Raw genomic sequence first — 21,849 nt, forward strand, 5'->3', positions numbered from 1 at the left:
CCGTTCATGCTCTGTCTCTCTCTGTCTCAAAAATAAATAAACGTTAAAAAAAAAATAAAAAAAAAAGATATTATCATGATTTACCACAATGGCCGATTTCCGGAGTGGCAAAATGGGACCAAAAATCCCTGCTTTTCAGGGATTGTAGGTGATTGATTTCATTTTACTCCTCTTACGCGTTACTTCGGTTCTCCTACAATGAACATGAAAGGCATTACTAGGGGCACCTGGGTGGCTCAGTCAGTTAAGGAGCCGACTCTTGATTTCGGCGCAGGTCATGATCTCACGGTTCCTGAGTGTGAGCCCTGCATCGGGCTCTGTGCTGACAGCGCGGAGCCTGCTTGGGATTCTGTCTCCCTCTCTCTCTGCCCCTCCCCTGCTTGCTCTCTAGATCTCTCCAAATAAATAAAAATAAACTCAAAATAAACAAATGAAGGCATTACTAAGGGTGTTTTTCATGCACAGTGATTCTCGTGCCTCGCTCTATCAGAGGTCACCCACTTCAGGGACCCAGGCAGCCTGTGATGTTTCTTTTCCAAACAGGGGAGCATTCCCAGCTGTGCCCACCCAGAGCAGCTCACCTGGGCTTTCCTACCACACAAGTGTGCACCTGCCAGACACCCGGTGCAGGCACCTCTGCCCTCTGTTGTCACCAGGTGGGGAGGTGGCCACGACACCAAGGGTCCAGACAACCTTTCTGGTCATGTGACGCTCTCGGGCTCCGATGAGCGGCCCTGGCCCACCCTCCAGGAAATCTGGAACCTGGCTGGGGTCCTGCCTCCACCATCCTGGATGAGCCACTGAAAGGCCCAGCGGAGGCCCCTGCGCGTGCTGCTCCCACAGTCTGATGGTCTCTTCTCCTAGCAGGTCCTCAGCGGAGATGGCCCTTCTTCTGAGGGGCCATTGTGGACCACCTGGACAAGGTCAGAGTCCCCCCCCCAGTCTGAGTTCACTCTGTCCTCTCCTTCGTGGTACCCAGTTTGTCATGTAAATGACGTTTTCCTGTCTCCCCGAGTGTCTGCGGGACCAGCGAGGACAGCATGGCCCCTCTGCTGCCCCAGCTCGGTCAACTGTGGCACCGACTGTGGGCCTGCCTGTCTTCTTTCAGGGTACTCCCTCTATGTCATCAGTAGCCATCCCCCCTCCACTCCCTCCCCCCCCCCCCCCAGCTGACGCCTCCAGCCATCCCCAATCCCCTCCCGCTGAGAAACCACCAACACATCCTGAAAGCCAGGTCAAGTGAGCCAGCTCCGGCCCCCTCGGGTCTCGTGGTAAACTGGCATATTTTCCACCACTTGGGTTTGGGGGAGGGTGAGGAGAGGAAGGAAACAAGCCTGACCCTCCTGGTCTGGGGCCTTCTCAGACTCTTTCTGTTCTGCCACCTCAGAGAGGCCCATACCGGTCCCCTTCCGCACAATCCGAATCCCATCTGGCCTCAAGAAGCCCCACGAAATCCCCACCCCCTCCTGGAGGCTGCACGTACTCCTCTGGCCCAAGGTGGCTGTTCTGAGTGTCATTTCACACACAGAGAAACTGAGGCTCGGGAAGGTGAGGCCACGGGCCGGAGTTTACCCGGCAAGTCTGGACTCACACCCCTCGGGAACCCCACCTGCTCCCCTCATTCTCTCATGGAGTCCTCACCGCAGCCCTCTGCAGGAGGCACCCACATGTCAGGTGAGGAGACAGAGCCCTGAAGGCTGACTTGACCGGCCAAGCCAACTACCAAGAGGCTCTGGCCCCGGTGCCCCGAGTTCTCTCCCACCAGACCCCACCCTCTTCTACCATTCTGTCTTGGGACCCGAAGCCCGCGTACGGGCTGACCCGGGCAGCCCAGAGGAAGCCAACAGGACTGGGCGGGGAGGTGTGGCGAGGTGATCAAGGGCAACTCTGGAGCCCACCACGCATGGAATTCAGCTACTAAGGACCTGAGCACCGGCGCTGGGGCTGCCTGGCTGACCTGGCTCGGACCCCACTCCCAGGCGGGATCGGCTCTGCCAAGCCGATTCCCCAGAGGGGAATCCCCCAGAGGCGTCCAGGGGCCACCAGCCAGGGTAAGGGACCTCTGGACTACTGCTTGGCCACTCCAGGGCCAGGCCACCTGCAGAGGTGGGGCTGGCACCCTTCCTTCCTGTCACCCTTCCCTCTGCCACCCCTTGGCCATCCAGGGGACAGAGAGTGAAGGTCACCGAAAGGAAATGCCCTGGATTTCCCTGGGCTGAGTCAGGGCCCCCTGGACCGCCCCCTGACTAGCAAGGGCTAGCTTCTCACCCCACGGGCTCAAGCCTGAGACCGCTGGCTTCCAGCTAGGCACTCACAGCAACCACCACCCCCCCCCGCCGTGTTCTGGCATTCCCTCACCTCCTCTATGCCCGTCCCACCCCCAGCCCCACACCGAGGCCAGTCACAGGGTCCCCTTCCCAGGAGGCTTTGTTTGCCTCCTTCAGCCCATGCTGACCCGTGGGCTGGAGCCACACACTTTCCAGGCTCTCACTCGACAAATATTTACTGGGCAAACACAATCCTGCTAATAACAGGATAATGACAAGGCTGCTGATGCTGACTTATCAGCCGGCGCTCACCGAGCACCTTCCCTGCTCCAGGCGCCCGGCTGATTCTCATCTTTAATCCCAACAACCGCCCAGTGCAGGTGTTCTGATCCCATTTCACAGATGAGTAAACGGAGGCTCCACGAGGTGAGGTGACTTGCTCACGGGCACTTGGCCTTTAAGAGGAGCAGCTGGGCTTGAACCTGGGCCTGCCAAGATGACTCCAGAGCCCCAGCTCCACCAATGGAGGGGTTGAGCTGGCGGGGAGTCGCCCACAGTGAAAGAAGGGGTCTTGGTAAGACCACCGGGTTACATGCCTACTCAGAAGATAGGTGGGGACCCTAGGGACCATCAAGGCAACAATGGTAAACTGAGGCCCAGGGACGGGAAGCCACTCGCTCAAGCCATGTCAGAGCCCACCCTGACCCCGGCTTGGCACCTCTTACCTTGCGCCAGAGCAGCTGGGCCTGCGGCGCCCCCGTGCCCTCGATCTCGTGGCGCATGCTGTTGAAGAGGGCCACGCCATACTGGTCCTCATAAAAACGGAGGAACTCCGTCAGGATCTTCCCGGTTTTCTCTGAAACGGAAGAACAAACAGGCCTGTGAGGTCGTCATGGTTACCCGCAGCCGCCCAGCCCTGCCCCAGGGAGGGGCACCAGCCAAGCTCCAAATTCCTGCTCGTAAAACTATTTGCACAAGCTCCACGCTTTCACCTGCACTGCGTTTCTGGCCGGAGTTGTGCGTTTCCTGCACACAGCGGGTGAACTTTCGGACAGGAAAACGGGCAACGACTGAGACAGAGAAATCACCAAAGAGAAAACACGAGAAACCAGCAGACGAGGGAAAGAAAACAGCTGAGTCTCCCAGTCATCAAGCAAATGCAGATGGAGATTCCATTCCCCCCACCCTCCCCCCGGGTCAGACCAGTCCAGTCGGGGTGTAGAGAAACAGGCACCTCAACTCAGAGCCGTGGGTTCTAGAAATTGGGACGGCCTTTCTGGGGGGGGGGGGGGGGGGGGGGGGGGGGGGGGGGGAGACACCGCTGCGCGTACAATTTTAAGGGTGCATGCGGTTCCCGGATGCCGGGCTCACTCCTCTAGGAATTACCCACGGAGCAAGTCACAGAAGGGCAGGTACAGTATATTTTCACCAAGGCAATCAGCGGAAATGGGCCAGATGCGCGTGCGTGGAGAGGGATTCAGAACATGCCAGTGCACGTGGGACAGGAAGTGGGTGGGGGGACCCACAGGTACCACCCGAGGGAAGGCGTCCACCTTTGGCCACGTAAGGAAAAGCGAGTTACAGAATCACATGTTAAATCTTACCTCACTTAAAATTACCCCTGTCTGTGCCTGTAAGTTATTTACACTCGGAGACGGAGGAAAAGGTCCAGAAGGCAGCACTCCTGACTGTTCCGGGTGGGACCCAGGGTGTGGGAATAGGAGGGCCGAGTGAATTGCGTTTTCTGCTTTATTCACTTTTACAGCATTTGAATTATTTACCAACATTGATTCCTTCCACGATAAAAAAAATAAACATTCTAAAATTAACTCCTCTAAGTTAACCACCTTTTGGCTTTCACCCGCCATTTGCTTCTCTCTGCTGCTAAAGCACTTTCTGAACAGGGAAGGCGACTATTGTGACCTCCAGAGCTCACCCAATGCACAGCAGACGCTCAGTAATGGCCCTGCCTGGGCATCCCTATTTGCAGATGATGACACCGAGGCCCAGGGAGGGTGGTGACTGTTAACACTCCAGGAGGCCTTCTCCTTAGGAGAGACTTCCTGGCCCTGAGAAGTTGTGGCTCCATTATCTGGACCTCAGGTCCCTGCACACTAAGACGGGACTCAGTGGTGGATGAGTCCAGTCTTAGCGGTGAAACCACCACTGACCGTCTTGGGTTCCAGATTTGAACAACTGGTCCTGGGGCACCTGGGTGGTTTAGGCAGTTAAGCACCCGACTTCAACTCAGGTCATGATCTCACAGTTCGTGACTTTGAGCCCCGTATCGAGCTCTGTGCTGTCAGTGAAGAGCCCGCTTGGGATCCTCTGTCGTCCCCTCCCCCCCACCCCCACCCAGCCCCGCTCTCATGCATGCATATGCGCAGCACTCTTTCTTTCAAAAATAAATAGGGGCACCTGGATGGTTCTGTAGGTTATGTGTCTGACTTTGGCTCAGGTCACGATCTCACTGTCTGGGAGTTCGAGCCCCACATCAGGCTCTGTGCTGACAGCTCAGAGGCCAGAGCCTGCTTCGCGTTCTGTGTCTCCCTCTCTCTCTGCCCCTCCCTGGCTCATGCTCTGTCTCTCTCTCTCTCTCTCTCTCTCTCAAAAATAAACAAACATTAAACATTTTTTTTCAGGGGCCCCTGGGTGGCTCGGTCGCTTAAGCGTCCGACTTCGGCTCAGGTCATGATCTCACGGTCCGTGATTTCGAGCCCCACGTTGGGCTCTGTGCTGACAGCTCAGAGCCTGGAGCCTATTTCAGATTCTGTATCTCCCTCTCTCTCTGCCCTTCCTCTGTTCATGCTCTGTCTCTCTCTGTCTCAAAAATAAATAAACGTTAAAAAAAAAAATTTAAAAAAATTTTTTTCAATGTTGTTAAAATAAATAAATACATAAATACATAAATAAATAAATAAATAAATAAATAAATATTAAATAAGAAAATGAAGAACTGGTCCTGTCTCAAATAAGGGATTGACATGGCACCCCCCCCCCCCCCCCGCCCACCGCCATGGTTGGTCTCTGAGTGCCAAGAACACACCTTGTGCTCTTCTCAATAACCTTGTGAGGTAGGGCTAGTGTTACTCCCATTTCACAGAAGAGCTGAGACCCAGAGACGTTAAGTCACTGGCACAAGGTCACGTAGCAAGTGGGTGATGGAGCTGGGATGCAGTCTTGGGGCCCAGCTAGGAGGTTGGTGGGGGGGGGGGGAGGGGGGCTGGCTGGCTACTGAAAGCTCGTGCCACTCGTGCCCAGGGTCTCAGGCAGGCCCACTCCCTCTATGCCCCCTGGAGGCAGCTCAGCCCAAGGACCCCTCTCCGTAGACCCTGCCTGTGGTCCCCTTTCCTGGAATGAGGTCATGCCGGTCCAGATTCCGATCTGGGGAGAGGAAGGGGGGAACAAATGAGGAATTTGCTTTGAATGCCTATTTTTTAAAAGCCATAAACAACCAGAACTCTCTCAAAGACCACGGGGATTGTTTTGGAAAAATGATGAGGCAGGATAGGGAGGGGTGAGGGGAGCAGACAAGACGGGGTAATGCATTGGAGCCAAAGAGAGAAAAATGGGACCTCAGATGACAATAATATTGATATATCACCATCATCATCATCATCATCATCATCACCATCATCATCACCATCATGGCTACCACTTACTGAGCGGTAATCCGAGCCAGCGGGTGGACATGTTTTACGTGCCAGATACCAAAGAATCCTCATCAAACCCTAGGGAGTCAGGGCTATTGTTTCCCCAGTTTAGGGAGGAGACGGAGGCTTGCGGGCGTAGGACTGGACAGCCAGGCTCTCAGCCACCAGGGCACGCAGCCTCAGCCCAGGGTTTCGCCCCAACTCTGCCCCAAGCAGTCACATGACCAACAGGCACTCTACCTGCATGTGGGATCTCGAGGGTCCTTCAGCCATGGCTCGGGGGGGGGGGGGGGGGGCCTGACCAGCCCCTGGGACACCCAGCCTCAGAGCATTATTTCCAGAAGGGCCAGAATCCACCCTGACCCTTGGGAAGCCAGGCCCAGCAGGAAGCCGCTGTCCTGTGTCAGAACTCGTACCCAGGACTGCCTAACCCATAGCATGCCCTCAGCAAAACCCAGATACTGCATCCAAGCAGGGGGTGGCTAGGTTTAGAAGGCCCCGGGGCTGGACTGGGACAAGAAGGGCAAAGTATCATCCCTTGAGGTGTGTCAAGGCCTGATTGTGGGGAAGGGGGTTGCTGTAGGTTGAAGAGGAAGCGGGGGAGGCTGAGGAAGTGAAGACCAGAACAAGGTGACCCTGAAGGAGACAGAAGGCAAAGGTGAAGCTGACGGGCTTGAAGTATCTGGGCTGAGAAGGGCCGGGTGGGGTAGGGGGCAAAAAGAAAACCCACTGTCGCCCTCCCATTGGGATGAGGACAAGTTATCCAAGCCAGACTATAGGACCAGGGTCCAGGAGTAGAGGGCTTGAGAACTAGGGTGGGAGTCACCAGGCAGAGGGTGGAGAGAAGAGAAGGTATGGGCAGAAATGGACAGAAAATGGGAGTAGGAAAAGAGGAGATGGCCCCAGGCACACCGCACCCCCAAACAGAGCGCAGCAGCCCTGGCCCCAAGTTCACCCAACTGCCAGGACAGGCATGCCTTGCTGTCCAAACTCAAGAAGTACATAGGCACCTGGGTGGCTCAGTCAGTTAAGCGTCCGACCTTCAGCTCAGGTCATGATCTCACGGTTCGTGAGTTCGAGCCCTACATGGGGCTTTCTGCTGTCAGTGCACAGCCCACTTTGGATCCTCTGTCTCCCTCTCTCTCTGCCCCTCCCCCTCTGTCAAAAATAAATAAACATCAAAAAAAAAAAAAGAAGAAGAAGAAGAAGAACTATATAGATCTGGATCTGTTTTCAGATAAACACTTTGCTACCTGAAATTCCAGAACCAAACATCACAGAGTGGGGTCTCTCACTACCCAAACTTGCTCTCCCAGCTCGGGAGCCAAATGGATTGGGATGCTAGTATCTGTCTGAGGATTGACCGTAAATCAGGGAGGGTGGCCCTGACACCGTTCTGCACACCACTGGCTCCCCTTTGTTCCCCACTCTGGCCTGGCACAGGCAGATGCTGAGCAAGGGGCAGTCCACTCACCAGTTACTGAGCACCTACCCCGCACCAGGCCCCAGGACTGGGCAAGCCGCTGGGCCAGGGGTAGGGGTGACATCATTTCTCAAGGGGTTCCTTAGAAGGGTCCCAGGCAGCACCAGGAAACTGGGTGCGTTTGGCCTAACTCTGGTCAAGGAAGGGTTACAAAGGGAAGACTTGGGGGGGGGGGGTGTGGCAGGGAGCAGGGTGGCAGGATGGCTTCCTGGCAAGGGCAGCCCCAAGCACATTCTTGAGAGAGTCTTAAGACAGCCTGGAAGGAACCGCCTCGTGCTTGGTACAAAGGAAGTGTCATGGGAAGGCAGCGCTGTAGGGGGCCTAGGATTTGGGGCTGGAAAGACCTGAGAGAGGCAAGCCAGGGAAGGGGGCCAGTCCCCTCCTGGGAGAACGGGCTCACAGGGGAGAAGCCCTCAACAGGGTCCCCAGCGGCCTGCCTGGCCAACGCTGCTGGAGAGAAACCTGGATGGGCAGCCCCGGCCGCCTTGGATGCTCCTCCTGCCCGCTGAGCTCCGGGGTCATGGCCCAGGCAGTCCCCTTCCTCTGGGCAGTGCTCAGCACCCCTTTTCTTCCCTTCTGGCCACCCTACAGCGGCTGTCTCCCTGGAGTTGTTGTCGGGATTCTACAGTTCAAACCCCCAGCCTGAGTGTCTGTGGATGGTCCCCAGGCCTCCGGGCTCCTCTCCCCTCCACACCTGCCCATGCCAGCTCTTCCCGCCTCCTCCCATGGCTTCTGGAGACACCACAAACCACGGATTTAGGGCTGCCGAGGCCAAGGCTCACCATCCCTCCCACCCAAGGTCCCCGGGGGTCCCAGACTCAGGAACTCTGGGAGGTACAGATGCTGGCATGGAGCAGTCCGAGGGCGTGGGCCGCCCTCACCACCTTCCACGTTTTCTGACCCATCCTCCCAGGTGCCCTCTGCCAGCACATCCTGCAGAATTAGGCGGTAAACTCACCCCACTCAGACTCAGGGTCCAATGCACACACTCAGATTCTTCAAATGGCCCCAGACGTGAATAAAACCCTCCACTTTACAGGTGTACAAGCCAATGCTCACAAAGACTAATGGCTCAAGAAGTCACTTCACTTGTCAGTCAACAGAAAGCTACTGAGCTCCATGGGGCTGTCTTGAGAAGCACTCATTTATGGGGTCCCGATTCCCTTATGAGCCCACGAATCCTGGGAGTGGACCTGAGTGTCCCCATCTGCACCCAGACACCACTGTGCTCTGGGGCCTCAGGGGGACCAATGCCCCCTCCCCGGGGTCTCCACTGCCACATCACATCTGCACCACGAGGGTAGTGGGCTCCATCTGGCTCCGGATGTGGGGGCATCTCTCTGCCTCCCAGATGACTGGAACCCTGTCTCCAAGGGCTGAGCCCTTTGGAACCATCAAGAGCGACCCAGAGGGGCATGTGGGTGGCTCAGTTAGTCAAGCATCTTGGTTTCGGCTCAAGTTGGGATCTCAAAGTTCATGAGTTCAAGCCCCACAGTGAGCTCTGCACTGTTAGTGCTTGGGATTCTCTCTCCCTCTCTCTCTGCCCTTCCCCTGCTTGTGCTCACTCTATCTCTCTCTCTCTCTCAAAATAAATAAATAAACTGTACAAAAAAAAAAAAAAAAAAAGAATGACCTAGAGCCACCCCCTTCCCATCCAGGCCTCCTAACTCTGCCTCTAGAACCCCCAGAGTTTACCAGATGTGACTATCACTAAAAAGTTATGCATGTTCAACAGCTCACTGAACCCGAACAGATACTGTTATCCCCACTTTACAGATAAGGCAACTGAGGCTCAGGGAGACCAGGTGACCTACTCAGAGATGCCACAGCCCAGAAAGGGAAAGAGGTGAGTTTCAAAGCCTGTACAAAGCCCCCACCCCACAAAGCCTCCTCATCCAACAGCCTCCCACATGGCACCGAAGTATAATTTCTAGTCCTGCCTTAAACTTGATTTCGGGGTCTTTGTCTGGTCCCAAGAGGCAGGCAAAGTGCACCTTACTATCTCCATTTTACACATGAAGAAACCGAGGTTCAGAGAGGCAAAGTGACTTTCCCAAGGTCACACAGTAAGTAGATGACTGTCAGAGCCAAGACTGAAGCCTGGGGTCTCCAGCCCCAAACTGGTCAGAGCTGGCAGGGAAACTTCACACCTACTGGATCCTTACCTGTCCATCTTCTCTGGGCCTTAATTGTCCCACCTGTAAAATGGGTGGGTAGGTCCCTGTTGGCTCAGCTGATCTAAAATCTCAGTGATGATATAATCAGTGTTGCCCTGGCCCCAGGAGCTGACCGGGATGCTGGCCTCAGCACCTCCTCTGAGCTGCTGGTGAGTCAGTTCTGAGTCTGACCACAGGCCCCTCAGGCTGGACAGAAGGACCGGGAGGGAAGTGGGGGGCAGGATTCAGCATCAACCCTACCTGTGTACGAGGCACCATCTCTGTTGGGCACACGGGCTCTGGGTTCAAGTCCTGGCTCTGCCACCTACTAACTGTGTGGCCTTCCTCAAGGCACTTCCTCTCTCTGAGCCTCTGTTTCCCCGCCTGCAAAATGGCACAACAGTATCTGCCTGATGGGGTTATGAGAAAATCAAGATCAGGGGCACCTGAGTGGCTCAGTCGGTTAAGCGTTCAACTTTGGCTTAGGTCATGATCTTGGAGTTTGTGAGTTTGACCCCGCATCAGGCTCTCTGCTGTCAGAGCAGAGCCCCTTCAGATCCTCTGTCCCCCTCTCTATCTGCCCCTCCCTTGCTCATGCTCATTCTCTCTCTCTCTCAAAAATAAATTTAAAAACATTTAAAAAAAGAAGAGGTCAAGATCAATGAGCTAATGGGCATAAAGCATTTCACCCTGGCAAAGAGGAGGCATGTTAATGGGGGCTCCTATACAGTTCCTCTTGTCCAAGCTTCCCCTAATCTGGAGAGAGGCCCTTGAAACACCCCTGGCCCAGCTGAGCAACCCCCGGTGCAGCCTAGCCCCAGGCCCAGCACCAACAGTAGCCAAGGCAACCGGAAGAACGTTAATCTCTGATTTCCCAAACTGACAACGTTATGGGTCACGCTGCTTCCTGCACTCAGAAAGTGGGGGCTGGGCAAGAATGTGGGAGGCCCCAGGGTGGCCCGCAGTCCCCTGCCAACTCTGGGGGACAGGGGGACTTAGCCCACTGTGCAGATGGCAAAACTGAGGCTCAGAGAGGAGAAGGGGCTCGCGGAGCAGAGGATGAGAAAAAGGAGTGCGGAGGTGTCCCAGAGAGCCTCGAAGGCCTTCTCGTGACCCTCCCAAAGCCCAGCACATGTCACGTTGAGTCACCCCCCCAATCCTGGACTCAACCTGGGGCAGGCGGTGTCTCATTTCAGATGAGGAGAACCGGGATCCCTGCCAAGTCCTTCAGCTGGGGAGCAGCAGAGGCAGGATCTGAGCCCAGGCCCGGGGCCCCCTCCACACTGACTGCCGGGTCCCAGGACGAAGAGGGCAATCTCCAGCCGGGACCACGTCAGCCTCGTGCCAGCCACAGGGGCTTCACGTTGGTCCCAGCCCCAGCTTGGCCCGAGTTGAGGGCAATGCGCCAAATCTGTTCCTGGCTCATCCGGTCCCTCCAGCGGGCCCCAGGGACACACCTCACCCACGAGGCCCGTCCCGGTTTCAGGGCTGAAAGAGATTTGCCGACTGAAACCAGGCAGGCGGCACCCTGTAGGGCAGGGCAGGCCCGGAACTTGCCTACCTGGTTCTCAGAGCCCTGGAGAGAAGGCCCAGGGTGGAGAGGTAGAGGAGGCAGCCAGGGACTCAGTTTCCCTGTGTCATACAGCTGCCCAAAGTACCACCATCTCCATCATCCGCCTAGGAGAGCAGGGAAAGCTTATAGTCCAGAGAGGTGGCGACACTCTCCTGGGGTCGCACAGCATATGTCAACAGAGCTGGGTCAGCATGTCAGGCCCCCAGTGCCCAACCCAGGGCCCTTCTACCTGGCCACCCTACTATCACTATTAAGAAATACTAGCAACAGCCAAGTGTTCAGCACCCCTCCACACCCAGCACGGTGCTACACGTTCACACGTGTTATTTCCTGTGTTGTCCCCACTTTACAGAGGAAGACACTGAGATTCAGAGAAGTGACTTCTCTGGAAACACATAGCTTGTAAATGACAGGAACCCAGATCAGCCTGAGTCTAACACAGAACCAGAGTTTGGGCAAATCCATCTCACCCCCACCTGCCAGCCTCCGGGAGCTGGGGTTCCACACCGCACTGGCCCTGTGGGTGGCCGCTGTCAGAAAGGCTGACATGGCTCCCACTCAGGACCTGTAATCAGGGGCAAAGTCAGGAAGAAGGGGTAATGACAGGCTCCACTGGCCAGCAGAGGAGGGGGACCGGCAGACCGCCGGTGAGAAGAGCCTGAACTAGCAGCTGGAACCCCGCAGAGCCGAAGCCAAGAGGGGGTTAAGTCAGCTGAGTGGCACCCTCACCCCAACAGCCAGTTCTTGTTCAGAAGAGAGACAGCTGCCAGAGAGGGCACGGGACTGATCCAAGGTCACCCCACAAATACCCCCTGAAGAATGGGTTTGCTCAGAGCACCTGTATAGCAGCAACAGGTCCCTGGAACCCCACTTCTGGGCCCGAGAGGATTCTCCCACCAGCCATGCCCCACGGCCCAGCGCAAGGCCATCAGGGTGAGGTGGACTTCCTAGCTAACCAGGGGACGGTCAAGAGGCCAGTACAGCTGAGCCCTGACTGTCCCACAAGTCACTGCCCCCCAGCCATGGGAATGCCCATCCTATGTCTGCCTGGCCTCCAAATTTCTACCCATTTCCACTTCTGACTCCTTCAGATCCTTTGCTTACAACAGCCACAGGGATCTTTGTGTTACAGCTCTCACCCTGAACCTTCTCTGCTCAACAACCTTCCATGGCTTCCACTGCCTTTGGGACAAAGACTAAACTCTTTAGAAGGCCCCCAGGCTCCTGCCTTCTCTTCCTTGCCATGGGGTCTCCAGGTCAGGAACACTCCTCCCCCCTCCGCTGGGGGGGGTGCCCATTTCTCAGCCCCCCATGCACCACTCCCTCCCCCAGGATGCCCCCAGACCAGTGGGTATCCCCCACTTATTTCCATAGCCCCCCATTGATCTTGCAGTGGGTGAAGGCCTGTTTCCTGTCGGACTCCCCCAGGCAGTACCCACCACATCTGGGACAGGGCCTGGCGCATAGTAGGAAGCTCAGAGCAAGAAGCCAGAGGCGCGATCTAGAGCCAGGGCCGCCCTGGGGCACAGAGCCACCCTCGCTGAGCAATAAAACTCCCCACACACACCCCAGAGATTCCTCATCACAGAACGGGAGGCTTATGCCCAACCCAAGGGCTGTGGCCAGGCCCCAGAAACGAGCGGATGCGCACAACACCTTCCTTCTTACTCGGGAAGGTGACTGCCACCCACGAGGTTCCCTCCCTGCTGGCCTCAGCTGCCCTGAAGGGACCCTCTGCTGGTCACCCCTTCCCTGGAGCCGGGAACAAGGGAAAATTCTCTCCCCATAAATACAGCAGCCCGCAGCATGCCAAGGCCCGATCGTGGCAACTACCTGATGGCATGCCAGCTCTGTGCAAGGGGCTTTATGGAGGAGATCAAAATGGCCCAGGGAGGGAGGGTCTGTCATTACCCCAGTGGACAGAGGAGGGAAGAAAGTGTCAGGCAGTTAAGGAGCCTACGCAGCGTCACACAGCTGGTAAGGCACAACGCTGGCGGCTGATCCCCAGGCTTACTCTGCAGGGCCTTTACTGCATTTGCCACCGGGCCCTGGCAGCAACCCCAGGAGGTGGGTACAGGTACCACCCCCACTGAGGAAACAGGAGGCTGTGAGGCCCAGTGACTTGTCCAAAGTCAGCCAGCTGTCAGGTAGAGAAGCCTGAATCCACGCTGGGGGCTTGAACCCAGGCTCCCGGGGATGTGGAGACACAAAGGACAGTCATGCAAAGTGCTTCAGAGAGGCTCTTCCAGGGCTCCGACACCCCAGGAGACGGGAGGTTCGCCCGTCATTGCATTCTTGACACCCGCCACGGGGCCTGGCGCACCGTGGCCCGCAGACAGAACACTGAATCAGATCCAGGACCCGGCAGGTTCTGAGCCCCATTTCCCTCCCCGAGGCCCCACCCTGGTTATTTCCTATCCACCCCAGGCCCCCATCTCCACGCTTTCACCTGTGCTGTGCCCCCTTGCAGAAGCCCCTTCCCCCCTCGTTTCCACAGTTCAAGGTCTTAGCCAAAAAAAGAAAAACACAAAGTCTTAGCCAGACTTCAAGGTCCCACTCAAATATCTCCTGGGATTGCCCATTTGTGCATAATTATAATAATAACTGGGACCTGAGCGAAGGCCTGTAGCACTCACCCACTGCCAGGCACGGAGGCAGCTCCCATATATGCTAACAAGTATCCTCAACGTTATTTAACCCTCACCCAGATTTACTCTTGAACCCATTTTGTAGATGAGGCTCAGAGAGGTGAAGCGACTTGTCCAACGTCACACAGGTAAGAGGGAAATTGTGACCTGAAGCCAAGCCATCCACTGTCCACTGCTCTGTCCCAACACCTAGAATGGTGCTGAAACAGAGAAAGAGCTCGAAAACATTTGTGGTCTCTCTGCCAGGACATTCCCCACTCGCCTGGCAGCTGCCCGGGTCAAAAGGGGCACCTTGTTACCTTCTGTATCCCAAGTGCCCAGTGTGGCATGGGTTTGGGGACAGAAAAGTGGGTGTCTCATAGAGGCAGGGGTGTTAGGGGGGGCCAAGCTTGAAGCAAGAAGCAAACCCTGAGCTCAGGACGGCCTCTCTGGGCTTCAGTTTCCTTGTCTGTAAAATGGGCATAACGTGATAGTTTCCCACACACAATCTCACTCGGTGATGAGGGGTCCTCAGGAGATGCTGACTTTTGTTGTCAACAAAGCACTGGGTGAACAATATAAAGATACATGGCTGCCATCTTGACCTTTGGCACCAGTGGAATCCCTGCCCCGGAGTGTCCCCTTATTAATGGACCAGTGACATATGCTTATAACAGGCCACTGGACCTGGGAAGGGCCCTCTAAAATGAAGTTCGAGCTCTGGATTGGACAGATGGGGAAACCGAGGCTGGGGAATAGGAAAGAAGCAACCTTGTGAGAACAGGGTGAAGAGAAAGAAGGGGGGGGGGGGGGCGGTGCGGTCAGAATTCAGCACCCAGGAGAGGGAACTGGCTCTGGTCTGAGGGTCTCCGGCCTGGAACATTCTCTCAAAGCCCCCCTCAGCCTGGCCATCTCCTCTTCCTCCCCCTCAGGCTCAAACATCACCTCCTCGGAACCCGAGACAGGTCCAGTGCCCGCAGCCCCCACTTCTCCTTGGCCCTCTTCTCACCTACAGCTGCTGTATCCCCATGAAAGGCTCCTTCGACCCCACTCCCCAGACAGAGACCTTGTTCCCGCCGTCTCCCTGGAACCCAGCTCGTGCCTGGCCCAGGTGCGTGCCCGATAAGCAAGTGCTGAGTGGGGAAGGCCACCCCCGGAGGGAAGGCCGTCCAGTTTCAGGTGCCCAAATGGCCGCCACGGGCCCAAAAAGGAGGCTGAGGAGGGCAGAGGCTGCCTGGGGCTCCCCGTCGCAAAGGCAGCTTTGGGACAGGGCAGTGGGATTTCTCACAAAGCTGCCTTTAAAGCTTTTCTCAGTTGGCAAATATTTAACCACGGCTCAGAGACCCAGGTCTGCTGGGGAAGAGTGTACGGGAGGGCCTGAGGAGGGAGGCAGGTGGCTGAAGTGGGGCCCAGAGAAATGCCAGAAAGAAAAAAAGGCAGACTGAAGACCCGCCCACCGGGGACTGCCCTTTCCTTTATACCCCGGGCAGCCTGGTGGGAGGAAGTCGATTCCCATCTTGACACAAACAGGGAAACAAAAGCCCTCTCATCTCCTCCGGGGCCCTCCCTCCCTGCCTGGCAGCACCGTACCCACAGCTCACAGTTGGCGGCTTGTTCCGGGAGCCCAGAACCCAAGAACACAGAGCCAAGCTGCGGAGGGTGGAGAAAGGGTGCCAAGGCCCCACCCCCGGCCCCAGCCAGGGCAGGACTGGCCTCTACCCACACCTACCCCGGGCCCACCGCAGGTCCCCGGCACTGCGCCTACCGTGGGGGGCACCGCTCCCACTCCTGGGGTTCCTCCGGGGGCTGGTGTTCTGCACCAAGCCCTGCCGTGGCCAAGGCCACACCCCAGGCCGAGGAAGCCATGACAAAAGGATCAAAGGGGGAGTCGAAGGCAGCCTGGAGGACCCCCAGAGCTCCAAGATGTTCCAGCAGGACCAGCGGCCTCACACTGTGCACACCCCTGCTTAACTTCCTTGTCCCCCTCAGAGAGAGCCCTGGTTTGGGAACCAGACAGGTGCCAACAAAGCCCAGCTCCGTGGTCCTGTGGCCTCGCCTCTGAGCCCGGGTATTCTCCTCTGTGCACTGGGGATAACTGGCTTCTCTCTCAGGCGGCTGTTGTCAACAGGACGGGCAAAGAGGCAGCTGATCTGTGACGGTGATTTTGTAAACACTAACCTCCATCCTCCTCACCCCCGCCCACCCATCCCTGCTGACTTCTGGGCAACACCCTTCTCCGTTCCCTTCTTTTCATCCTCGCCACACCCACTGGAGCCCTCTAACCTGGGGCCTGGACACCTGTCACAACTGCCCCAGGCCAAAGGGCAGCAGCCCTGATTTCCTTGACACATGTCCAAGTCTGGACTGGAGACACGGGGCGCTCTGCCACAGCACCCTCACACTGGCCTGGACCCCACCCATTTGAGAACCCACCACCGACTTTCCCCTCGGTGCCCAGCCCTTGAGATGCCCAGGCAGACCTTCCTGACTGAGCCCTTCCTCTCTGACCACCTGGCAGCCAGCATCACTGCTCAGCCCCAGCCCCTCCCCATCGGCCACAAGACGCAGGAGCTGAGGACAGGAGCCGGCGTGAAATTCAGGCCCTCGGAGCCAACCAAAATGGCCGCTGGGGGCAGAGCCAGAGTCCAGTGAGGGTCTTGGGGGCTCCATTGTGCTAGCCCAGAAAGGTTTCATGTTGCCCTCGTTCACCAACCGTGCGGCAGTGGGCATTCAGGAAGGAACTAGACCAGCCCTTCTGTCTAATGAGGGAGAAAGACTATCAACAAAACCTACAATGAGCATGGTAAGCCCCCAGTTGGGAGCAGCACGGGAAGTTACAGGAGCCCAGATGAGAGGCCGCTAACCCAGCCGGTGGAGTCAGGAAGACTTCCGGAAGAAAATGGCGCCTGAGACACGAAGAGGTGCTAAGTAGGTGAAGGAGGAGGAGGACTGGGCAGGGAGAGGGTGCCAAGCAGAAGACACAGGAAATGCACAAATTCAGACATTCGAGAAAGCATGAATCCATTCCACAAATAAATGTAGGAATACCTTCTATGTCAAGAACGGTATCAAGGTTCTGGAATCAGATCTCATTTCGAGTACTAACTCCACCGCTCCTGGGCTGTAGGACCGTGGGCATGGGACTGATACTCTCAGAACCTCAGTTTCCTCAGCTGTAAAATGGGAGGACCAGCAGTACCCATCTGGCCAGGTTGTCATTCGGATTTGATGAAATGAGGAGATCTACAGAGCCTGACCAGACGGGGTCCTGTGTTATCAATAACGAGGCCTACTGATGGAAAGAAGTTCCATCTGCCCGAGCGTTGATGGCCAGGAAATGAGTGTTCAGGTGGGCACTGGGGTCTTTCACAAGCTCAGGGGTCCCGTGGTGCGCCCATCTGTGCAAACAGCAGTGCTCTGCGATGAGTTTCATGCCATGAAGTGGGGGGCAGGAACGGGGAAACAGAACAACGGCCACTCAGTCTCTCAGGGGGCCACTCGGAGGGACGGGAAGGTGACATGCTTGGGGTCCCATCTTTCTGGGCCCTCATCCCTCAGGAGTTAACTAATCAGAAAGGGGAAGCGGAGGCAGAAACAGCAACAGATTCTGAAAGCAACTACGCAACAGACTGCACACCGCCAAACCTCAGCCAACCACAGCTCCTCTGCTCTGTGGCACTGCAGGTGGGCAAACTCCTTGTCTGAGCCTCCAGTTCCCACAGGGAGCCCCACAGGATGGACAAAGCTGGGGGAGAAGCTGGTGCCTGGCTGGCTCGGTCAGAAGAGCGTGCGACTCTTGATCTCGGGGTCATGAGTTTGCACCCCACGTTGGGTGTATGATACTTAAAATTAAAGAAAAAAAATTGGAGTCGGGGGGGCACCTGTATGGCTCAGTCTGTTGTGTGCCCGACTCTTGATTTTGGCTCAGATCATGATCCCAGGGTCCTGGGATTGGGCCCGTGTCAGGTTCCACGTTGGGCGTGGAACCTGCTTGAGATTCTCTCTCCCTCTGCCCCTCCAACCCCCTCCCCCCCCACCCCCAATGCACGTGCTCTCTTGCGCGCGCGCGCGCGCGCGCGAAATAAATAAAAGGAAAGTTAGAAAAAATTTTTGTTCAAAGCTAAAGGAAAAGCTAGATGAAAAAGTGCTTTGAAGTCCACAAGGCAAGACCATGTATCTCTCTCCTGGTATCTTGTATCTATACCTCTCTCTCTCTCTCTCTGTCTCTCTCTCTCTTTTTTCCTATCTTACTGCATTGACTAAGACATCCAGATCAATGATAATGAAAATCACCTCTAGGGTTTCAACATCAAGTTTGCTCAGGCTTGCTCAGTATGTGACGAATGGCATATGAAAGGGCCAGGTAGGGGCTGCTAAGGGAGAGGAGGGCAGACTTAGTTCTCCCCCAGCGAAAGAGCTGGATAATTCCCTGGGAAAACAACTGCTGGGGAAACCCAGCCACAGACACAGCCCAGCCCAACTGGAACCTGTTCTCAAGTGACCCACCAAAGACAGAACTCCAGGGAAGACTATCTCAGATGCCCAGTGTGGGACAGGTGACCCTAAGAGGTAAACAGCCCCCTGTCACTGGAGGTGTGCAAGGAGAGGCCGGATGGCCACAAGGAGGCCGGAGAGAAGATTCTGTCCCAGGAGGAAGAAGAGGAGTAAAAACACAAACTTTGGGACCAGACAGGCTCTGCTACTGACTGTGACTTCTCAAGCCTCAGTTTCTTTATCAATAAAACAGGGAGAGGGGCACCTGGGTGGCTCAGTCAGTTAAGCATCTGACTCTCGGTTTCGGTTCAGGTCACGATCTCACAGTTCATGACTCGGGAGTCCCCTGTTGGGCTCGGGGCGGATGGTGTAGAGCCTGCTTGGAATTCCTTCTCCCTCTCTCTCTGCCCCTCCCTTGCACGCACACATGTGCATTTTTTTCTCTCTCTCTCTCAAAATAAATAAATAAACTTAAAAAAAAAAGAAAAATAAGAAAACAAAACAGGGAGAAAAATAATACACACCTCGATGAGTAGCTGTGGGAACAAAAGCAGACACTGCATGAGACGTGCCTGGCACTCTGCCTGACTGTTGGTAAGAGCCTGATAAGTGCCAGCTGCTGTTCCAATAAGAACTAATCACTAATAAGTACCAGTTACTGTGGCCCAACCTTACCGGAAAAGGGCTAAATAAACTCAGAGATACAAATCCCACCCACTTCATTAGCCCGGTCCCCTCCGATGCCAACCTCCTTTCCACCAAGCCCAAATCAGGCTGCCTCGGGCCCCAGAAGCCCCCCTGCCCGCCCATCCCTCTCACACACGTGTATACACGCACAAACACCGTGGGCTGCCTACCCGGGTCCTGACCGCAAGTGAGGTGGGGGCAGGGGGAGGGCTCCTGCCTTCTCAAAGCCAGGGAGGGAGAGACAAAAGGAGTCAAGGGTGGGGGCGGGGCTGGCTGCGGGGTGGTGGGGAGGAGGAAGATGAGCCAATATGAAAATTTACTCATGTGCTCGCTGCTGGGCTAGAAGGAAACCCAATCCTTGGCTGGAACGCCGGGGACCCTCAGCATGAAGAGGCTTTATGCAGAGAGAAGATGGAAAGCTTATTCAAATAACAAGACTCCTGTAGCCTGTCCCTGAGCCAGCAGAGGACGAAGCACCTGCCCCACCCTTGGGTCACCAGCTGCAAGTCTCCTCGGGCTCCAAAGGGGGCCAGAGGGGGAGGTATGAGGACAAATCCCCTCGGAGGCCCTGCCAGCCTCACATTCCTCGTTCCAGGTGCCTGTGTCCCCCCTCCGCCCCCGCCCAACACATCTGTGCTTCATGGGAAACTCCGCTCTACAGAGCTAAGTTCTATGCCTGCTTTCCCTGGGGGTCCTTTAAGGGATAGTGGGGACAGGCTCACTGCCTTCCCTGGAGGTGATGAACAGGCTCCAGGCACAGGCTCCAGGCAGTAATTCAGGGTTAAGAGTGGTGGGCCTGGAGGTCAGGCACCTGACTTCCACCTGACCTCGGGCAAGTCCCTCACCCCTCCCAGCTCTCCATCTTGACTGTCCAGTGAAGAGGCTGGACTCCTTTGCGCTGGACCCTCAAGACCCTTAGCACCCTCCAACTGTGACTCCAGAAAGTGTTCCCTCCCAACCCAGGACCACACTGGCAGGCCCAGGGGAACGGGCCGTTCAGGCTTGATCAAACTGGTCCCAGTTCCACCTGCCAGGTACACGGACAGTCACTGCCCCACTTGGGTCAGAGCCCCCCATTAATCATCAGCACACCTTTCATTTAATAATTAACTGTTTAGTGTCCCATTTTCCCCCATGAGGACAGGGACCCTGTCTGTCTCATTCATGACATATCCCCGGCACCAAACACAGCACCAGGGACAAATATTTGTCCCTGCAAGATTACACCAGAGCACCTCGACTTGGGTCTCCCAGGCATCTTAAGACACAGGAGGAAGACAGGGCCAGAAAGGCCAGCTCAGGCCTGAGAACAGGTCCTTCCCAGCCCGGGGGGCAGTGTTAGCCCGGGGCCCTCCAATCCCAGTAAGGCGCTTTAAGTACAGGTGGGGCTGGGTCAGGAGCAGGCCAGGCCAGCCCAAGGTCACACACACATCAGCAGCAGAAAAGGTCACCACCCCCATTACACAAACCGAGCCTGGTCACCTAAGCTCAGATCCTCAGTTTTCTCTTCCAGCAGATTCTGTTAAATGATACAGCCCCTGAAATGGGTCTGGGAAACTAGAGCTGAGGAGGCCCTGCACTTGAACCTCCTCTGCCCGCTCCGGGCTGGCAGAACACCACGCAGAGAGGCAGGAGGCTTGGGTCTGCTGACTCTGACTTGGGGCGGACACATCACCCTGTTTCCATGTCCCCCGTTATAAGAAGATCCCAGCCCCACAGGACTTTAAAGTTTTTATCTTTTTTTTTTTTTTTTAAGTTTTGAGAGAGAGCGAGAGACAGAGCGAGCACAAGTGGGGGAGGGAGGCAGAGAGAGAGAATCCCAATCAGGCTCTGCACCATCAGCGCAGAGCCCTACATGGGGCTTGAACTCACAAACTGTGAAATCATGACCTGAGCCGAAGTCAGATGCTTAACCAACTCACTAAGCCACCCAAGCACCCTCCACAGAGGGACTCTGAATAACAACTGAAGTGTGGTGCATGAAGGGGGCCGCTCCTAAGGGCAGCAAGAACCACAGAAAACCACCAATTTCTGGGAAACTCTGGTTCCCCCAAATACCCGTGCTCTCTGCTTTGGGCCTTTGCAGACCTGCCCCCTTGCCTATGACCCTCTCCTCCTTCTGCACCCTTTCGGCCTCACCTAGACATTCCCTTCTCCAACAAGCCTTCCCTGACTCTCCAAGTCTGGGCTACTGCTGCTTCTCTGGCTCCCAAAGACACCCTGACCCTAGCTAGACAACCCTAGCCCTGGCTAGGGTTCCATGTTGGGTGTGTCCTCCCAAAAAGGCATCTATGCCGGGGGGGCGGGGCGGTAGGCTGCCTCCCCATCCCACACCCGCAGCCCCACACATGACCAAGCCTGAGCAGGCTCTCAAACAATGGTGGGGTCGGTAGATGAATCCCGTATGCAGATGCCCACAACCCACTGTTGGTTATGCATCAGGGAAATGCCTGAAAGTCATTATTTCTGGATGGTAGGAACACTGGTGATTTTCATTTTCTTTTTTTTTTTTTAATTTTTTTTTTTAATGTTTATTTACTCTTGAGGCAGAGACAGAGCGTGAACAGGGGAGGGGCAGAGAGAGACACACACACACAGAATCTGAAACAGGCTCCAGGCTCTGAGCTGTCAGCACAGAGCCCGACACGGGGCTCGAACCCACGACCTGTGAGATCATGACCTGAGCCGAAGTTGGACGCTTAACCGACTGAGCCACCCAGGTGCCCCTCATTTTCTTCATTACTCTATTTTCTAATTTTTCTCTGATCATCAAATATTGCTTATATCACATCAACAATAAAAGGGGGAGCTCTGAGAAAGCTCCAAGTTGAAAGGCCAAGCCCCCCTTGGTGGGGCACCGGACCCTCAGGGCAGAAACCTCTCCTGAGGGTTTACTCTGTGCCAGGCAC

General features: G+C 55.9%; 1 protein-coding gene across 1 annotated transcript in view; it reads right to left on the reverse strand.

Annotated features, from left to right (window-relative positions):
- The window catches only part of NIBAN2 (niban apoptosis regulator 2), a 53,302-nt gene that overhangs the window by 17,724 nt on the left and 13,729 nt on the right, over positions 1–21,849 (reverse strand). Inside the window, 1 exon segment of the mRNA XM_042912357.1 lies at positions 2,993–3,123. Coding sequence (XP_042768291.1) covers positions 2,993–3,123 — 131 coding nt within the window.

Source organism: Panthera leo, chromosome D4 (genome assembly GCF_018350215.1).
Source record: "Panthera leo isolate Ple1 chromosome D4, P.leo_Ple1_pat1.1, whole genome shotgun sequence".
NCBI classification, from domain to species: Eukaryota; Metazoa; Chordata; class Mammalia; order Carnivora; family Felidae; genus Panthera; species Panthera leo.